Source organism: Eubalaena glacialis, chromosome 17 (genome assembly GCF_028564815.1).
Source record: "Eubalaena glacialis isolate mEubGla1 chromosome 17, mEubGla1.1.hap2.+ XY, whole genome shotgun sequence".
In the NCBI taxonomy this organism is placed as follows: Eukaryota; Metazoa; Chordata; class Mammalia; order Artiodactyla; family Balaenidae; genus Eubalaena; species Eubalaena glacialis.
This window is the reverse complement of record NC_083732.1, coordinates 18512619-18529167: the sequence shown is the minus strand read 5'-3', so window position 1 is coordinate 18529167 and position 16549 is coordinate 18512619. Positions and strand designations below refer to the sequence as shown.

The window sequence follows — 16549 nt, the reverse complement described above, 5'->3', positions numbered from 1 at the left end:
TGAACAGAAATTTTGTTTGTCTCTGTGGCAAACCGAAATGAGTTTTGTAATTGTCAGCAGGCCTTAGTGATTATAGTGGCGCCCACTCCCTCCACCATAGTTAAAGGTCTGTTAGCATTCCAGTTGTGGACCTCTATTTTCAGAAGTGTATAATTAATTGTAAACATTTGCTCTGTGCGGAAAGCTTGCCATGTAGGATCTCAGTCCAGAAGTAAATTTCTGATTTCAGGTTGTCTGTTTTGAAGTTTTATAGTGAAACCAGTTAAAAATACGCATAAAGTTCTGTGGAGGTGGGAAAACTGAATTTTGTGGGAAACAAAATGAAAATAATGTGCATTGATGATATTAGTCTATCAAAATTTCTGCATTAAAGGGATCTAAAATAAAATAGGTAATAGGAAATTGTGTACTTCAGTGCATCACTAGTTACTGCAGTCAAAGAGCAAAAAAGATTGTGGTTTTAATGCTTTTTAGTCTCTGCATGTTAAAACTATCTTTTACTATAAGTGATTTTTTTTCTTCCTGTAACTTTTTTATATTTGCCAATTAAAAATGAGAACATATGACATACAGTAAAAACACGTTTAAAGTATTTTATCTTAATAGAAAACTGTGGGCCAAGAAAATTGACTTTAAAAATTTAAAACAGTGACTTTTTCTTTTTTCTTTTTTTTCATACTCACTCTGGATTTCTCCACAACATTTGACATTGTTGATTATCCCTTCCCCTGACATTGTGTTATAATTTCTTTTCTAACTCTGACCCTCTTTCATCTCCTTCGCTGCTGTCTATTATTTCCCCTGCCTTTTGATCATGGGCATTAATCAGATCCCAACCTTAGGCTGTCTTTTTTGGTTCTTTTACACTTACCCTTTCCAGGTGCTTATCCACTCAACATGGTTTCAGTTATTACCTCCCAAATCTGCATCTTCAGTACTGATGTACATTTCTAGTCCTTCACCTTCAGTAAACCTTCACTGATTAGTCCCATGTGCCTGTGAATTCTTATAGAGTGAGCTCTATGCAGTTTATCTCAGGTTGAATATAGAGCTCTGCCACTTGGATGTCCAACAATCATCTACAACTTTAGTAAGACCTCGATTGGCTTCTCTTTGCTTGAAAAGAGACACTTTCCAGCACAGGAGTGATTTTTAACTTAATCTTTTAGTGTTGCAGTTATATACCCAGCATTCCATCAAAATCGAATCTGTGAGTTTTGCTAACTTGCCCAGTCCAGTGGTCACAGTTCTCAGTCATCATTTCACTTGACGTGTGAGCAACATTTGACACGACTGACTCCTCCCTCCTGCTAGATATACTTCTCCCATTTGGCTTTCAGGAAGGGCACTCTGCTTGCTTGGTTTTCCTCCTGTCATGCCCTCCCACAGAGTTCTCACCGTCCTGTGGCTTTAAATTTCACCTACATATTGATGATGCCCAAATTCTATCTCCACCTTGGACCTCTTTCCTGGAGTCCAGACTCATAAATCTGACTGTCTTTTTGACATCTTCATTTGGATGTCTAACAGACTGAATAATTTAACATCTCCACCCCAGAGCTGTTGATCCCAGCAAACCCCTTCCTTTTGCAGTCTTCACCAACTCAAGGCATGGGTGCTCCGTCTTCTAGTTGCTCATGTCAGAAACCCTGGGGTCTTCCTCGACGCCTCTCTCATATTCCATGGCTAGTCCTTGGGTAAACCCATCTTCTCCACTTTTGAAATTCATCCAGAATCCAAGTACTTCTCATTACTTCCAAAGCTGCTACCCTAGTTCAGGTGTCTGTATTATTGCAGTAGCCTCTTAACAGATCTCCTTGCTCCTGTCGTCATTCCCCTACAGTCTGTTTTCAACATAATAGTCAGATGATCCTTCCAATCAATGGAAGTCAGATTATGTTGCTTCTCTCTTTAAAATCTGGCCATTGCACTCCGGGTAAAAGTCAGATCCTTACAGTAATTTCTCAGGAAGCCCCTATGGAATCTGGCCACCTCTTCCCATCTCTTAGCTTTCCTTCCTTTACTCCCTTGATGCTAACCAGGTGGGAATCCTCTGAATTACTTGAACACGTATCTGTGTGGTTTCCTTCCTCATTTATTCCAGGCCTTTACACAATTGTCATCTTCTCAATGGGACACTCACTGGCCACTCTATCTAACCCCCCCTCCCTGCCCCACCCTACCTGACATTTCTGAACCTTTCCTTCTTTTTCTGTTCAACATGTAGTTCTAACATACTAGATATTCTACATATTTATCTTATTTATTGTCTGTCTTCTCCACTCTAATGTGTGTTTTTGTTCACTGTGATAGTCCCCCATCATAGGAAGGTGCTCCATAAATAATTGTTAAATTAATGGATTTTATTGCATATCCTCTTAATTTCTCCTAAGTTTGTTCTTTCTTCTCACAGCCCCCTTTATCCCCTCATGTCTGCATCAGCGCAGCTTTCTAGCCACGCATCCTTACCTCAGCCTCATTAAACACAAACCTGCTAAAGATTTTCACCTTAAATACATTTTATTGTGATTCTTTCTGCTTAAGAATTGGCTTAAACTCTCCATTCTTTCTTATGTTGAATCTGATCTCCTCATTACTTTGCAAAGTACTTATTACTTTGCAGTAGTAGCTCCATCCTACTACTGTTCTTCGCATGTCTAATCATGATTATCTTCTGCTAAAAGCACAGTAATCTGCGTGTTGTCACCTAAATGGTCTTGCTTGTCTCTCACCCCTGTGGCAGGTCCCAGTCCTTCAGCACCAGACCATTTGGCTCACTTCTGTCAAAATGTGACTGAAAACTTCTTGCCAGGAAGTTGTCTGTGATATAATTAAATAATTTTTACAGTATTTATGTTTAATGTTGTTTTCTAAAATATGTTTTTCATGGAGATCAGCATACATTCTTTATTATCGATAGATATATTGACTCACATTTTATCTTCTATAAATACATTCGTGAGGTTAAAACTTTATTGGGGGGACTTCCCTGGTGGCGCAGTGGTTAAGACTCTGAGCTCCCAATGCAGGGGGCCCGGGTTCGATCCCTGGTCAGGGAACTAGATCCCACATGCGTGCCGCAACTAAGGAGCCTGCCAGCCACAACTGAGGAGCCCGCCTGCCGCAACTAAGACCCTGTGCAACCAAATAAGTAAATAAACGAACAAAAAAAATTTTATTGGGGTTAATAAGAGGGTATAGTGCATTATATGGTTGGTATCATTTTAAAGAGAAGAAATCTTACTAATGATTATAGAGTGATTTTTTTTTTTGGCTGCGTTGGGGCTTTGTTGCTGCGCACGGGCTTTCTCTAGTTGCATTGAGCAGGGGCTGCTCTTCGTTGCAGTGCACAGGCTTCTCATTGCAGTGGCTTCTCTTCTTGCCGAGCATGGGCTCTAGGTGCGCAGCAGTACTTGTGGCTCGTGGGCCCTAGAGTGCGGGCTCAGTAGTTGTGGCGCATGGGCTTAGTTGCTCCACAGCATGTGCGATCTTCCTGGACCAGGAATTGAACCCATGTTGCCCGCATTGGCAGGTGGATTCTTAACCACTGAGCCACCAGGGAAGTCCCTATAGAGTGATTTTATTGAGCTAACAGTAATATTTTTATTTTCTTACTTTAGGTATCATTGCCCAATGCCCAAGATCTTTTATGTTCAGCTGACTGTAGGAAATAATGAATTTTTTGGGGAAGGAAAGACTCGACAAGCTGCTAGACACAATGCCGCAATGAAAGCCCTTCAAGCACTGCAGAATGAACCTATTCCGGAAAAGTCAGCTCAGGTGGGTCACTGCTGCACGTGGCAGCCTGTTTCTTATAGTTGCCCAGGGAGATTACTGAGAAGACAAACAAATGCTTTTTTACAAATAAGGGAAATCTCTGCTGATAGGAAGGACCACTAGAGTAGCGATCTGCTATGATTTGCTCCTCAGCTTACCTGTGTGCTATATTAGACTCTTGTGTTCCTGCTGGGATGACCTTACTTTTGAGCACTTTGGTTCACCCTGTGGAGTTTCCAGGCAAGGCAGGATTTGGGATTGTGAGCAAGGATGAGAAATAACATTCATTTACCTTGCATCGAATGCTACGGTTTATTGAGCATGGATTACATTGTATTAATTAATCTAGAATCAAGGAGTTTAAAGTGGAGGAGATCTTTATGAACTTTTTAGTCCTACTTTATTTTACCAGTGAGGTTATTGAGGCTGATCTTCAGTAATTTCACTCGTTCCCATGGCTTCAGCTACTTTCTCTGTTGACTTCAAAATAGTATCTCCAGCCCAGGCATGTCTCTAAAGTCACCTTCTTAGCGAGTTCTGCACTTAGTTATTTGAAACTGTGCGGTTCAACCTGTACAGTTTCCCTTTCCTCAAGCCTGTTGTTCTTCCCCCTTTGAGATTTATCTTAGTTAATGGCAGACTTAGAATTTTTGTCCTGGTACCCTTTCATTATGACCCTTATCTGTTTGCTTATCTGTTTTCCCACTAAGTCATAAGCTTCTTGACAGCAGGAATACTGTCTCTTGATCTCTTTAATGCTTATACTGTGTTCAGTATATGTGAGGCCCTCCAGAAGTAAGTGTTAAATAGGTGAATAAGTAAATTGGCACAGAGCTCCAAAATCCTGGTTTGCATCCTGCACTCCTTCTGCAACTTAGTCTTCATAGAAGATTAAATATCATACACCAGTGGAGGTTGTGTGTGTGTGTGTGTGTGTGTGTGTGTGTGTGTGTGTAATGGAGGTCTCTAAAGAGAACTGGGTCTGAGGATATAGGATAAACTCAAATTAGTGAATGGTTGAGTAAAAGATTTCCACACTCAGCATTTATCCTTCTACTTTGACGAAAAAAACTAAAACCAAATCACAAGAAGCCTCACAGCAAAGCCCTGGACTACGGTGGTTGCATAGAAATCCACAAGATCCAGTTTCTGGTTTCCTGTTTCCTATTGTATTTTAGATAGGTTCTCTTGATTGTTAAATACATGTAAAGTTTGTTACAAAGTGAAGATTCAATGTCATCCTATTTTTTGTGATTTAGAATGGTGAATCAGGAAAAGAAATGGATGATGACAAAGATGCAAATAAGTCTGAGATCAGCTTAGTGTTTGAAATTGCTCTGAAGCGAAATATGCCCGTCAGTTTTGAGGTATGTGTTCAGCAGAGATCTCCCATTTTTCCCTCCTCGCTCCTTATTATTTTAAATAAACAAACAAATAAGATTGACAGATAAAATTTTAGTACCCTGAAAGAATTAATGTGCTTCCTTATGTTTGAACTCTCTATCATGAAATGATACAAGCCTGAGAAAATAGAACTTATGGAGTCCTGCTGATTCTCTTTGCCTTTTCTGTATTAAGCCCTTTGTATACATGATATTTCAAGTTTCATCATAAAATTTATTCGCTGAGTTTAAGATAATTTGTAGTAACCTATAAGATTTGGTGTTTTTGATAAGATCACATTGAAAATATTCAGTATAGTTAATATTTAGTGACATGTATATATTAATATCTAATTTCTTTTAAATTTATGGAGGCCAAAATATGTTTAAATTTAACCTTTACTAATAAGTCACCAAGAAGTAATTAAGCAGCTCTTTAGTTTATAGCTAGATAAATGTGTCACAAAATATTTATAAAATTGTGTGACATTTAAAAGAGAAAAAATGTTAAATTGTTATAATACCTCCTTTATTAAGAGGTCACTAATTTTGCAACTCAAGTATCTAGAAAATAGGCCAAACCCAGGAAATAAGCTGAAACAGTCGATGAGTATCTATCTTCCTTCAAATTACGTGATGTTCACCAACTAGAAAGCGCCCACATTTTACTCTCACTGGCAGGATCTGCTTACCTCGACTGAAAACCTGTTTGCTTTCTTAGACACAGTCCTAACAAGTTGGGTTATCTGATTTCTCAGTCCATAGAGACTAAAGGCAGCAAAATGAGGAAGGCAGGAAGAGAATGTACTTGAAGGCCTGTTGGTCCCAGCAAGAAATGATAGGGAAAATATGGAAAACCTATCAAAAGTAATTGCATGTAACTCAAAAGTTGTTGGAAGATGGGGCCTTTTAAAGGCTACAGTGAAGAGGAACAGTTTTAAAAGTCTTAGATGTCCTTAGAGGCATCAATATAGTATAGTATAGAATATCTGATGTTCATAATGATGATCTAATGTGAACAATAAAAGGTTAAATATTTAGTCAGTAGAGTATATATGTATATTTTTTAATTGAGGAAGATGTCCATCAAAGTGGTTAAACAGTTTTGGTGTTTCAACTTGTAAACTTAAATTACTTGGAAAGTATGCTTATCATAAATTCCTTATCCCCAATAATATTGGATTATTGAGATACTGTATCTTTTCCTAATTGGTATCCAATATTAGAAGACAGATTTTTAATATAATGTTCAATGGTAAACTATTTAAATAGGGTATTTTTTTTTTTTTAGGTCAGACTTTTGAAGGAGACTATAAAGCACTCAGGTTTTGGAAGGCATTTTCCTCCCAAAACTGGTATAGTTTAAAAAGAGCACATTAATTCAGGATTTAGGAACATTTATAGCAGACAGATTCATAATCCATTACTCTAGAAAGTTAGGTATTTCTATGGCATATCTACTTACCTATTTAAGGTCATGTCACAGAGCGTAAACATTCCTTTTTGTAAAACAGCCTTTGAGGTCTCCATCAAAGTTAGGTTATTTTTCATACATAACCTGTTTTTGAGAGGCTTCCACATGCAGGATGCTTTATGGGTTATAAAACTCCAATAAGACATAGTCCTGGCACTCCAGTAACTTACTCTTACAGAGGAGAAAGATATGTACACAGTTATATGCAAATTATCATTCTGGATGGCCTGTGTACCTAATGTAATATGGTATGTTTTATGTTCTTAATTTTCTGTTCCATAAGAAACAGGGTAACCATAATTAGAATTGCCTGTTTTAAGCTAGTAAAACACAATTTTGACCATGAATTGAATGTGTTTATTTAGATTTCTGTTTTTTCAAATTCAGTTCATTAGGCATCATAAGTATCATAAATGAATAGTCCCTGTATAATGACTTCATAATAGCTTTATTGAAGGAATCTATAATCTTGGCATAATTCTTAATAATTTCCACCTTGATTATGATATGAACATTAAGAAAGATTCATGCCATAAGAACACATCTTAAGTGCCTGTACTGAATATTTTACTTACATTTAATAGGTTATTAAAGAAAGTGGACCACCACATATGAAAAGCTTTGTTACTCGGGTGTCAGTGGGAGAGTTCTCTGCAGAAGGAGAGGGAAATAGCAAAAAACTATCCAAGAAACGCGCTGCAACTACTGTCCTACAGGAGCTTAAGAAACTTCCACCTCTTCCTGTGGTTGAAAAGCCAAAACTGTTTTTTAAAAAACGCCCTAAAACAATAGTAAAGGTAAGTATATGCTTGTGAACGTTAGTTTTACTATGTAAACATTATAGTATCTGTAGCTAAAAGTTTTTTCATAGGCCAGGCACTTAAACCTGTGGGTGGGTTATAAACAGTCCCAAAATCAGGGTCGGACATGTGTCTATAAATGAATAACAATTCTGTTTTGCTTTTAGACACTTGTATACCTGTGTTTGTTCATGAAATAATAATACCTTAAATAGTTATAGTTTTTTATGGTTTAAAAAATACTTTCGCATTCATGATCACCTTTGGTAAAATTCTCATCATGATTCTGTAAGGCAGATGTTACCCCTCATTTTACAAATAAGGTTTTATGAGACATAGTCAAAGAATTTGCTCACTTGCATTCACCTATTGTGTGCAGCAGCCTGAACTACTGATCTGTAATCCAGTGTTCTTTCTGCAAACCACACTGCTGTAGGGTGACTGCTTAGGATTTCAGGACGTGGTGGTTGGATGCAGAGTAATAATCATATGAATAATCCTCACACTGATGACAGCAGAAGCAGCCAGTAAATATAAAGCACTCAGTGTGCCAGACATGGTCCCAGCACTTCACATGCTTTACCTCATTAAATCCCCATAGCAGCCCTAGGAGGTCAGCGGGGCGATTTGGTTTCTATTCTTTCAGGCATGAATACCGTGTCAAAGAAGAATATAGAGCACACAGCTTTTCAAGATGTTGTAACTCTTTCTTTTACTGAATCAGATTTTATTTACGTTAACCGAAAAAAAAAAAAAAAAAAAAAAAAGGCAGAGGTCAGAGGAATGAGATGAATTAGCACTTAGCACAGGACGGTGCCTGCAGACACTCAGTGTGTGTGTGACATGAATGGAGCGAGAGTTCTGCTCCCAGAGAAAGCCTTAAACTGCCAGCGCATCAGCGGCTAGCTCAGCCTCGCTTACTAGGCAGACTTCTTCAGAGTATCAAGGATGACAGAAGTGAAGTACATTTTATCTTTGATGGATTTCTTTTGTTTAGATCCTGCAATGGTACAATTGAAGTATTTCTGTAGGTTTTATATTTTTGTACCTTTGCTTTATTTAAAAATACGTGTATACATATTTACATAAATACATAAATACCTATATAAACAACTACATAAATACTTGTTCTTTTTAATGAATACTGTCATTACTCCACTGAGAGGCTGTAGATTATGCATTTCCTGAAATAGCATTCTACGTTGTGCTGCAAGGTAGACTAGAAATAAACGCCAAATAGATCCACTCATCATGAGTCATAGTGGTTTTGAGGACTGGCTTTCATTTATATGCTCTAACCACATGGTCAGGGAGTAGGATATGGTTGTTAAGAAAATGGCCATCAGAGTCAGAAAATGACCTTGGAGTGTGAATCCTTGTGACCTGAGCAAGTTACCTAACTTTTCTAATCTTTCACTTCTCTATTTATAAAGTAGGAATAATAATTGAACTTGCTGCACAGGATTGTTACGTGTTACTTGAAATAATACATAGAATGTATTAGTCATTATTATTAAATATTTCTTAACAATACAAATAATAAGTACTCAATAAATATTAGCTATTGTTATTTTGTATCTAATTCTATTCACATTTTATATGTGCATGAATGTATCCATGGTCTGTTTTCCTAAATCTTTATATATATAAAATCTATAGCTTCTCCATGATGGAAGAACAGTGCTCTGCGTCAGAATGGCAGTGCAAAACTGGTCACATTAACTTCCACCTGTTTAATCTGTTAAACTAAATCTAATCTTAATAAATTAAGAATAATAAGCCTTTAGTCTAGAAAAGATCTATCACTTTTTATAGTAGAATATAAATATAACTCTTGTTACTTTTAACCATAGCCATTAAAAGCAAGAGTATTGTTTAAATGTTGTTCCACAAAGGGGGGAGAAACGTTTTGAATTTTAAAAATAATTTGCTACTACCTCCAGTATCTAAGCATGTTATTCTAGAACTTTCTTCCTATCCACCATTTAGATCTCAGCTTAAACTTGACTTCTTCAGGGATGCCTTCTCTGATCCTCCCCCAGTCCCAGATTCGGTTCGCCCCCTGCAATTTTCCTCACATACATCACACTTGGAGTTTCTTGTACCATATCTGTCTTATGTTAAAGTCTGTAGATATTCTCTGAAATGTAAGGTTATTTTGAGAAAGCAGCATGCATACAATGAGTTGGAATCTAGATAATTTTGAGTATGATCAGACCTTCTAGTGGGCCAGTAAGTGGATCAGCTTGGATAGTGTCTTGGTTTTCAGCATTTTAGTCACTTCCTTAAATGTCTTCTACATCTAGGGTCTACCATTCCTTATTATGCAATAGAAGTAGAGGAAATAGCTGTTGATGATTTACCTTGATTTTATTTAGAATAATGAAATTATCACATTGTCTCATTTGATCCTCTTAATCACTCTGTGATGTAGATATTATCCCCATTTTACAGATGAGGTTCTGGGTGTTTAAGAAACTCCCCTAAGATCACAGAGCAGAGTCAGGTTTCAGGTCCAGTCACATCTGATGCCAGTGCCCATTTGAAACTGGTTGGTTGTGAACTCCTTGTGGATTTTAATTTACTCTACAGAGTCACCTTGTTAAAATGTAATACTGCCCTGATGGTGTCTTTGGGTTTAGATTCTGTTCTTTAATGTCGTTCTCTTCTGTAAGATGAGGCCTCAAAGGAGGTTTTCTGATGTTGGAGATAAAGTTTTCTGAATAAGACTGTCCTTACTGGTTTGTAGAATGATAATCTAAGACTTGCTATCCAAGGAATAACTTAATTTTCAAGGGTGCTAGTAGTTAATTTCAATCAAGGGAAGAAACCAGCCATTCTTAACGTTCTCAGAACTCCATTATTCTCTGATTGGATTTATGCGTCTGGTTCTTTGTCGTTGGAATCTGTATCAACAGCGTCTCTGGAACTTACAGACATTCTTATAAAATAGGGAAATTAAACAGGAATAAAGACAACATACCATTGGAAGTACATGTTTATGTGATCATCTTCATGGACATCTTCTACTGCGAGACTCAAGAGCTTCCCTTTACCTTTTCATTGGCATTTCTATCTTAGACTTACGGGTTATTATCTGTATTTGTCTTTTCTCATCAGTCCTTCTTTACTTCCATTATAAAATATTTTTTTTTCATTTTCTTGGTATGTAAGTAGAAGTAGAAAACAGTATTTTATCAAAAGCTAAAATTTTCCTTTTCTTTCTTCTCCCCCTCTACCCAACTATTGCAGTATTGAAGTTCTCAGCCTTTTCCCTCTCTTTCTCTCTCCTAGGCTGCTCTTCATACTTCTAGGGCATCAATTCAGTCCTTATATAGATGATTCCCAAATACTCTTCTGTGCTCGACACTGCCTGTTGGGGCTCTCACTTAATAGTTCACAGGCCCCTGAAACTCTGTCCAAAACTCATCGTGTTCCCTTCTGAACCTCTTCCTCCTCCTGCATTCCTTATCATAGTGACTGGCATCCTCATCCAGCGGCTGAAACAGAATCCTGGGAGTCCTTTTTAACATCTCTCCTACTCCTTGTATAGAGTCAATCATCAAGCCCTATTGATTCCATCACTTAAATATTTCCTAAGTTGGTCCATTTCTTTCCGTTCCCTGCCACCCTTTTGATCCAACTCACATTCATGTCTTGCCTGAACTACTACAGTAGGTTTTTAATTGGCCTTCTTCCTACAAGTACTTTTGACATCAAAAGATCTTTTTAAAAGTGTTGTCTTTTAGAAATACTGATCAGGTCATGTCATGCCTCTACTTAAAATCTTTTAGTAATTTCTCATTGTTCTTTGGGTAAAACCCCAAATCCCCAAAACATAATTTAAAAGACCTTGCAGGATCTGACTTAGAGGCTGTACCTGCAGCACCAAGCTAGATGTGGTCGAGACTCAACAACTACAGGAAAAGCTAAGACTATACAGTGGCTCTTCTGTAAGTTTAGTGTAACATATATAAACTGTAACTTAGTGATTACCCTTGTCTCTAATACTTGTTTTAGAGTAAATTTTCACAGGTGGATATAAAGTGCTGACCATATGACATGCAAACCTTCATTTCTAGGAATAATATATGAAGAAAGTTAGTTTGCATGCAGAAAAAAATATTTGATTTGCAAAGGTTTTTTTATTTTTAAAACCTTTTAGAAGCCACTAAAAAGGCTATACATAAACTTAAAAAAAAAGCTTTTATCAAGTTTTATTCATAAACATTACCTTATATAAAGTTAAAAATAGAGTGCCTTCTGAAAGGTTATATAGGATGTGTATGTAAGTTAAAAAGCATACTAAGTAAGAGTAAGTAAGACCTACCACCCAGCTTGAATATAGAACATTTCTCGGTAAGGTTGAAGCTATCTGTATACCCTCTTCTGTCACATCCTGATACCACCTCCCTTAGGTAACCTGCCATCATTAGTTTTGTGTTTAATGTTTCATAATCTTACAGTTTTACTACATGTTTGTTTTTCTGAAAACTGGTGTTTGGTTGGTTTCTAAAATAGCTTTATTGAGGTGTAATTGACATACAGTGACCTGTACATATTTAAAGCATACTATTTGATATGATTTGATATATGTATACAATTGTGAAACCATGACCACAATCAAGATAATGAACCTATCCATTGCTCCCCAAAGTTTCCTTATTCCCCTTTGGAATCCCCCCACCTTCAATTCCCAAGCAACCACTCTTTTTTTGACTGGCTTCGTTCACTCGGTATAATAATTTAGAAATTCATCCATGTTGTTACAGCTGTTAATTGTTGGTTCTGTTTTATTGCTAAGTAGTATTATATTGAATGGATATACCATAATTTGTTTATCCATTCACTCTTGGTTGGATATTTGGGATGCTTCTAATTTGGGGCTATTAAAAATAAAGCTGCTGTAAACATTTGTGTCTAGGTCTTATGGGCATATGCTTTTTTTTCTCTTGGGTAAAAACTTAGGAGTAGAGTGGTGTGGTCATTTAGTAGGTATACAACATTTTAAGAAACTGCCAATTGTTTTTCAAAGTAATTGAACCATTTTGTATTCTCAGCAGCCATGTGTGATAACTCTAGTATCTGCATATCCTTTCTAACACATAGTATAGTCTTAAATTTCAGTTGTTCAAATACATGCATATTGATATCTCATTTTGGTTCAGATTCCTCCAGTGACTAATGATAGAGCATTTTTTTGTATATACAGTAGCACATGAAGCTTGATGAAGTGTTGTTCAGATCTTTTGCTCACTTAAAAATTTTTAAGTAATAATTTAAATAATAAAAAATAATACATTTAAAATATAATAATATATTATATTGTATAATGTATAAAATAATACATTTAAAATATAAATTTATTATGGAATTTTGAGAGGTCTTTATACATTCTGGGTACAAGTTTTTTTTTAATCAGATACATGGTTTGCAAATATTTCTCCAAGCCTGTGACTTGTCCTTTTTAAAGAACAGAAGTTACTAATTTTGACGAAGTTCAATTTATTATCATTATTATTATTGAATATGATTTTGGTGTTGTATCTAAGAAATTGTTACATAACCAAACCAGAAAAATTTCTCCTATATTTTCTTCTGGAAGTTTTAGTTTTAGATATTACACTTAAGCCTATGAACCATTTTGAGTTAACTTTTGTGTGAGGTATTGATTGATTGAAGTTTTGGGGTTTTTTCTGCATGTGAATATCCAATTGTTCCAGTACCATTGGTTGAAAAGACTACCCTTTCTCCATTGAATGGCTTTTGCACCTTTGTTGACCATATATGTGTGGATCTACTTATGGATGCTGTTCTGTTTCACTGCTCTCTTTGTCTGTCTTTCTGCCAGTACCACACATACTGTCTTGATTACTATAGCGTTATAATAAATCTTGAAATCAGGCAGTCTGATTCCTCCAACTTTGTTCTTTTTTCAAGGTTGTTTTGGTTATTTGTCCTTTGCATTTCCATATGAATTTTAAGTATTGGCTTATTAATTATTACCCAAAAAGAGCATGCTGTGGTTTTGATTGGGGTTGATAGATTGATTTGATTGGTTTGATAGATTTGATTGACAGATCAGTTTGAAGAGAATCAACATTTTAAGAATATTGAGTCTGCTGATCCATTAACATGTGTGTCTGTCCACTTACTGAGATCTTATTTAATTTCACCAGTGTTTTGTAGTTTTAATGGGCTTTATATAAATTATATCATACTTTATATATTATCCTGTGCTTGCTTTTCTCACTTAACATTTTTTTCTTAAATTCATTCATCTTGAGGTATGTAGCAATACTTAATTCATTTTCACTGTTATATGCCATTCCATTGTATGAACATGCCATAATTTATTTTTTCTTTTATAGATGAATGTTTAGGTTATTTCCAGTTTTTCTTTTTTTGCTATTTCAAATAATGCAGCTGTGGATATGCCCATACAAATGAGCTAGCACATTTGGGTAACAGTTTTCTAGTTGAGTAGGCTACTGAGGAGTGGGTTATTTATTGGCTTTACTAGACATTGCCAAATTGTTTTCCAATGTATATTATGATCATCGCTGTGTAAGTTTTTGTTACTCCCCATCTTCACCAGTTGAGGCTGTTGGACTTCTTTTGCTAAATTGATAGGTATGAAATAGTATCTCACTGTGGTTTTAATATGCATTTTCTGAGTCTTAATGAGGTGGATTATCTTTTTATATGTTTTTTTTCTTCTGTTAAATATCTGTTCATCTCATTTGCCCATTTTTGTTTTATTTTTTTAAAATTTTATTTATTTATTTATTTATTTATTTATTTATTTATTTTATTTTTGGCTGCATTGGCTCTTAGTCGTGGCAGGTGGGATCTTCGTTGAGGCACGCGGGATCTTTCATTGCAGTGCGCGGGCTCTTTGTTGTGGCACGTGGGCTTCTCTCTAGTTGTGGGCGTGGGCTTCTCTAGTTGTGGTGTGCGGGCTCCAGGGTGCATGGGCTCCAGAGCGAGTGGGCTCCATAGTTTGCCGCACACGAGCTCTCTAGTTGAGGCGTGCAAGCTCAGTAGTTGTGGTGTGCGAGCTTAGTTGCCCCATGGCATGTGGGATCTTAGTTCCCCGGCCAGGGATCGAGTGCACGTCCCCTGCATTGGCAGGTGGATCTTTACCACTGGACCACCAGGGAAGTCCTGCCCATTTTTATTTTAGATTGTCTTTTTCTTAATACTTTTTAGGAGTTTTTAAAAATATATTTTGGATGCTGGATATATCTTTTTTTAACTTACATGTATTTCAAATATCTCTTCCCAGTTCATGGCTTGTCTTCTTACATTCTTTTTGGTGTTTTTTGATGAGTAGAAGTTGTGAAGCAACTCCTACTGTATTAAAGAGTTTAAAAGGATAGTTGACCAACTTATCAATAATACTTCTGAGCCCTAAATCCTATAGAAGCCTAGTTTCAGATCCATTTTATAATTTTCCTTTATAAATTTTCCTTTATTTCAGACAGAGTTTTGGGGTGCAGGGGAGGAGGTGAGAACCATGGTTTCTTTAAGGATCTAATAACAAGTTTTAAAAGCAGGTCTCATGTTTTGAAAATTTTTCTTAAATTTTTTTTAGGCTGGACCAGAATATGGTCAAGGAATGAACCCCATTAGCCGCCTGGCTCAAATTCAACAGGCCAAAAAGGAAAAGGAACCAGATTACGTTTTGCTTTCAGAAAGAGGAATGCCTCGACGTCGGGAATTTGTGATGCAGGTATTTCTAACTTTTATATTAAAAGATTTTTTTAACTATTGAAAAAATTTAGAAATCCTGAGGCTGGAATAGAGATATGGTGGAAAAGAAAACTAGGAATTAATAGTAGAAGGTAAAACTGTTTACACTTAAAAGTGTTCATTCCCTCCAGGCCCATCTACCAACTTGGTTGAAACATTCAAGTGTCAAGGACATGTTAGAATAGATAGTATGAGTTTCTAAGGGACCGTGAGCTCACGCAGAGTTCGTCATTGAGAATGCCTATCTGTAACTTAATGTGTTGCAATTTGCAGCTGGAGTCTGTTAACTACTGGGAATAAAAGACAGATGGAATTAGAAACAAAATTTAGAAGGGTGGATGTAGTATGTGGAACAGGGCCAAGAGCATGAGCTTTTGGGTTATTAGAAAACTTAGGAAAAGGGAGCTAGCTGGCTACCTAACTGTGGTGAGGACTGAGGGACTCAGAATTGCTGAGAGTTTTAACTGCTGCGTTGTGAAGCCAAGAAAATTGAAGAATGGTTGCTGGTGTATTGGTCGATGGGTGGGGACTGGGAATGAGGTAGAAGGCCTAAAATGCCCTCCTTCGTTTTAAATCCTATACCTATCCATCTTCATTTGCCAAGTCAAGCCCCGGTATCACAGAAACTTTTCATTTTTATTATGAAAATTTCAAACATATCCAAAGGTGGATATATTTAATAGTATGCTTTAAAAAATAGTATAATGGAAGAGTATAATGGCATCTTGGGGAATATGCCCATCATCCAAAGCCAACAATTAAGATTTCTGCTATACTTGCTTTGGCTATCAGTTTTTCTTTCCTCCCTTCCTCCCACCCTCCTTTCCTTCTTTTCCTGAAGTATTTTAAAGCTGCTTTCTAACCACATGTCATTTTAGCCTACATACTTAGTGTATATCTCTAAAACATATGGAAGTTTTTCTTACATTTTCTTACATTAGGCGTGGTTCATTAGAATCATCTAACACCCAGTCTGTATTTAAATTCTCATTGTCCCAACTGTTTCTGTTATAATAGGCTTGTCAGAGAACCTTTTTCCAGTCAAACCTGTGGCTCTCATTTTTAATAAAACCCAGTTACAATCAACAGATATTAATTAAGTGCTGACCCATGGCAAACGTTCTGGACTCAAATATAGTATCTCATGTTGATTAACTTTTCATGCATGTCTAAATTTTACCTTCCTTCCTAATTTGCAATCCCCATGTTTTTTTATCTCACAGTACCCAATATGGTGGTATGTATGTAGTAGGACCTTCATAAACCTGTGAGGTATATTTGCTGCCTGCCTGATTGAGAGCTAGTATGTTAGGCTTTTGTTGGCGATATAAACTTATGATGTAGTTACAGGTAAACCACGG

At 36.6% G+C, this 16549-nt stretch overlaps 1 protein-coding gene across 8 annotated transcripts in view; it reads left to right on the top strand.

The window, feature by feature from the left end:
- The window catches only part of STAU2 (staufen double-stranded RNA binding protein 2), a 308834-nt gene that overhangs the window by 112734 nt on the left and 179551 nt on the right, over nt 1–16549 (top strand). For all 8 annotated transcript variants that reach the window (XM_061172221.1, XM_061172220.1, XM_061172223.1 and 5 more), the window contains 4 exons: nt 3621–3780; nt 5037–5144; nt 7218–7430; nt 15031–15168. In XM_061172221.1, the coding sequence (XP_061028204.1) occupies nt 3621–3780; nt 5037–5144; nt 7218–7430; nt 15031–15168 (619 nt within the window). The remainder of the gene's footprint in view (nt 1–3620; nt 3781–5036; nt 5145–7217; nt 7431–15030; nt 15169–16549) is intronic.